At 34.8% G+C, this 4,788-nt stretch overlaps 1 protein-coding gene across 1 annotated transcript; it reads right to left on the reverse strand.

The window, feature by feature from the left end:
- Nucleotides 1-1,662: 1,662 nt before the first annotated feature.
- Nucleotides 1,663-3,745, reverse strand: LOC138332909 (N-acetylgalactosamine kinase-like). Its single transcript, XM_069280933.1, has 2 exons — nt 3,210-3,745; nt 1,663-2,951 (listed from the first exon to the last, which is right to left on the reverse strand). The coding sequence occupies exons 1-2, from the start codon at nt 3,425-3,427 to the stop codon at nt 2,747-2,749; spliced, it is 423 nt and encodes a 140-aa protein (XP_069137034.1). The 5' UTR covers nt 3,428-3,745; the 3' UTR covers nt 1,663-2,746.
- Between the last annotated feature and the right edge of the window lie 1,043 nt (nt 3,746-4,788).

Here is a 4,788-nt window from a genome sequence, read left to right on the forward strand (position 1 = left end):
TTTATGATGACTTAATTATCACGATAGGTAGGTCCTTGGTCAACATGACTTGAGTTTAGAGGGGTTGAGTGGGATTCTGACGACAGACAATCTATCAAACGTCCTCCAAATAAAGGAAGGATCTGGAGGAGGAATTCCAAAAGGGGATAATAACGACCAAGCCTGGATCTGACTTGTGTATGACTGGGTAAGTTGCTTTCCCCTTGATTTTTGTTATCTTGGTTTTTTTTTTTATGAAGTTGGTCTTCTGATGTGCATTATGGAACAAAAATATTTCAATTTAGGAAAACGTTTATCAAAAGTCGCAAATCGCACGATGATGCAACTGCGATAAACAAACTACTTTTTCACGTTTAAGATAATTTATACATTGATGTTTGATGTTAAGCATATGTATTAAAACGAAATCTTATTTTGAAATTATTTTTTCATACCTCTTTATAAACAAGACAATTTTACGTGGTAATTTAGTAAATATGATTGTTACTTTCATTTCTCCTCTGTGAATAAATGTTAGGGCTTTTACACTATATAAACATCCTCATTTAGTAAATTATGGTACATGCAAAATGTAAAAAGAATAATTTTTAATTTATATAAAAAAAACATTCGCAATAATACAGACTGTACAAATATGTAATTACAAACCTGGTACTATGCAAGGAGATCGACTATGCTCATCACTGTTAATACATATTACTACATTTATACATACTATTATTATTACTATACACATTTATACATACTATTATTATTACTATAAAGTCTATAAAAAACTGTTTTGAAATTTATTTTATGTATTTGAACAAATAATCTGCCTGATTTTTGTTTGTTTGTTTGTTTGATTAATTAACGTCCTATTAACAGCTATGGTCATGTAAGGACGGCCTCCCATGTATGCGGTGTGTTGTGTGTATATTGTGCGAGGTGCGTGTTTCGGGAGACTGCAGTATATTCATGTAGTGTCTTCTTGTATAGTGGAACTTTTGCCCTTTTTATAGTGCTATATCACTGGAGCATGCCGCCGAAGACACCAAGCAACACACCCCACCCGGTCACATTATACTGACAACGGGCGACCCAGTCGTCCCACTCCCTTTTTGCTGAGCGCTAAGCAGGAGCAGAAACTACCACTTTTATAGACTTTGGTGTGTCTCGGCCAGGGGACAGAACCCAGAGCCTTCCTCACAGGGGGGCGAACGCTCAACTCAAGGCCAAAAATGAGGCGGTGCCAAGGGAGGCGCATTAGGAAGGATAAAGTCAGTTAGGAAGAATAGAAAAGATAAGATCCTAAATTTAGTCGCCTTTTACGATCATGCAATAGGGGCAGCAGGTACAATTCTTACGCCTGATTCTTATGATTAAAAGAACATAACAACACAGAAAAAGTTCAATCACTTTTGTTTAATTTGTATTTTTAGTTTGTACATTCACAAAACGTGGTCCCAACAATTGCCGTATATAACAAATGGAGTACACCTTAGCCATAAACTAATTATAAAATCCAACAAATTGATATAAGAATATCCCAAATGCCTGTGACATGATAAACAATATATATTTGCGTCTTATTTTGTATAATGCAATGGTACATACATAATGTATATAGTGGTGGTCCAAAAAGAATTTTGAGGTAAAAATAAACAAAGACAATATTATTTTGTATGTAATCTAAAATTAAAAACATTCATATCCAGATCAGTAACATCTTTATCAAAACTAACAAAAGTGTACATTGGAATTCACTTATTACATTTGTATTCTAGCGACATGGCACACTACAAGACTATAATTGGTGAATTTGTATGTATCTGGACTAATGTTGTGTAAACTAAACTTAATGCGTTTAGGGTGCAATGGATATGCCACACTACTGATCAATGAGGTAGCTACCAACTACAACCAACTTAAACTGATTCTCACTATTCATGGACACAGGAATCTAACAAACTGAACCAATACTGTAAGCATTGTCTGTACACTGTCATATCAAAGTGAACAAAAAATGCAAAGTTTTCTGCATTTTTTTACCAAGAACTTGAACATGCTAAAAACTTTCCAAAGAAACTTTGAGATGCTAAAACTTTCCAAAGAAACTTTGAGATTTGACTACTAAAAAGGTACTATTGCATAGAATAGAGGAGAAAAGTAAGTTGTTCTCATGTTAGAATATATCAGTGACATTGCTCACAACAATATTCTACAGTTCTAATATCAATCTTTTCTATCCCTTCTCTTCCATTACCAACTATTTTAGAGTATTTAAATAGTAATATTTACATGTAAGTATATTTACATTATACAGGTTACAAACAAGAGAGGAGAAGACATATAATCAGGCCAGAACTCGTCTACTCAGCAGACAGAAGTGTTTCTCATAATGTGACCAATAAACCGGTATACAAACATTGTTTTGGTGTCTATCGACAGCATCAAGTGTAAAAGTATATCAGAAAAATATTTAAACTTTTCTTTAATTGCACATTTAAGTAGAAGTTGATACTGTAATAATAGGTATAAATCGTGCCTGAAGTAAGAAAGCATTAAAACATTGTGCATGCCTTGAAAGATATAGTCCAAAGACACACTGATTAGAGAATGCATGTATTGAGCTTTTTGAATTATTAAATAGCATTGATATCTGTGTCTCACAAGAGATGTTAATGTGTAACATGACTGTCAATCCTGGTAAAATCCTGGTAAAAGGTTTAAGACATTTCATCATCTTTGTATTAATACTTTGATTTTAAACCTTATAAATGGCTGCCCCTCCACCAGGCTGTGTGGCAAACACAGCAGATGACACTTTGGCAGCCCTAGATGGCTCAACAGCATAGTACTTGTCCTTGACCTTTGACATGAATTGTTCCACCTGATCCATAGGTACCATGGAAACGGCACATCCACCCCAACCAGCACCAGTCAGGCGGGACCCAAGAGCACCAGACTCCCTGAAAAAGAGGTAGTGAAGTGAATCATAAAACTATGATATATTTCATTTAATTGTTTCCGTTTTCATTACAAACACTTGCAATTGCTTTCCATAGATTTCTTGTCATTTTGCCTTCAAATATGACAAAATTAATCTGATGATTTTTTTTAAATTTATTTTTAGAATAACAGAAAACCTCTGGTATTTTATTATATGAAGAATCATATTCCACTCATTAGTGGTTCCATTTCTTTTACGAGAAGGTTACAACACTTACAGGCAGATGTCCACCAGTTTGTCTAGGTCGGTGCAGCTACACTCGTACATGTCTCGACAGCTCACGTGACTTTCGGTCATCAGAGTTCCCAGACGCTGAAGAGCATCCTCAGGATTTTCATCACATATACGCTTGAATTCAAGGACACGGTTGGCTTCACTGAACACATGAGTGGCTCTGTCATGGAGTTTGAAGGATTCCACTGTATAAAAACACATTAAATAAAGTAAAACTCATCTAAAGATTGACCTTGATTGCTTGTCGCTACTGTAAGGGTTCAAGTATTACTTATTGGACTGAACATCAACTATTCAAGTACAATTTTTACAGAAAATTCAAATCTAAACCGTTGTACCAACAACACATACTGTAGTGTGTGTGATGCATTGTATTTAGTAATAAGATAATATCTCAGAAACATAAGTGATGAAGGAAGACAATTTCATGACATTTGCTATCCAGGCATCGATGACCTATCTAGACATCAATATCACGATCATTGACTGACAAATAAATAGTGTCTAATTCTAGACTACTTTTTTTCAAAAGTGAAAGTTGAAAAAATATAGGTCTTAATACTGAAAATATTGAATTCAAAACAAATTTTTCCAAGGTAATTCTGATCATTTGTAGCAGGTTAATAAATGAATTTTCATGTTTGAGTGTCTATAATAACTATACAAGAATTCCATGGAAGTGGATGTGTCGCCTGCACAGCATCACAAAAAATAGTTATTTACAGTTGAAAAATATTGTTAATAATTTAGGTGAAGTAATCAAGTTCCATAACTCTTGCAAATATTGATGGATTTTGAAAAGTATCAAAACCATCGAAGATCTCATTGATATAAAGCAATATACCAAATTTGGTTGAAATCAGACAATAAATAATAAAGTTTTCACAGCGGAAGCCATGTTTCGACTATTTTTAAGGTCCTGTAACTCTTGCAAATAGAGCTGTTATCGTAGAGAAAAATGTGCATCGCGATATTGACGATATCGTCGCGATGATATCGCGATTTTTGCCGAGTAAAATATAAAAAGGAATTTATGGAAATATAAGTCATGTTTGGGGGACCAATCATGAAAGTACAATAAAGAGTGTAATTTGTAAATAAATAAAGTGAAACATTCATCAAAAACTAGGACTGTCACGGGTACTAAATTTTGTCCCTGGCTTCCTGAATTTTAGTACCCGACCCGTACCCGGGTACTCGACACAGATCTACTGCTTTTGTAACAATTGGGTTACGTTGTGTTTGTTGTTTGGAAAGATTGGTTGATCGACGGAGATTCGATGAAATCATATGTGAGTTCAGTAAAGATAGCTTCAGTCGTTAAGTGTCTACTTCATTTCTATTTGACTTTCATAATTGCTAATGAGCTGCCGTAAAGTGTCAGTCTAGCCAGCGTGTCTGTAGCTATACCAGTCCCAGAGGAAATGTTTTTCCACATGCGCAACAGGAAGTACTACATTCGGACGTTCTCTTGTGTTATCCGATATCACAATAGTGTGACCTATTTAATTAAGTGCACATGTCCGTCAAGTAGATTCTTCTCGCATCAAAAGACGGTAATG

The sequence above is a fragment of the Argopecten irradians genome, chromosome 10 (assembly GCF_041381155.1).
Source record: "Argopecten irradians isolate NY chromosome 10, Ai_NY, whole genome shotgun sequence".
NCBI classification, from domain to species: domain Eukaryota; kingdom Metazoa; phylum Mollusca; class Bivalvia; order Pectinida; family Pectinidae; genus Argopecten; species Argopecten irradians.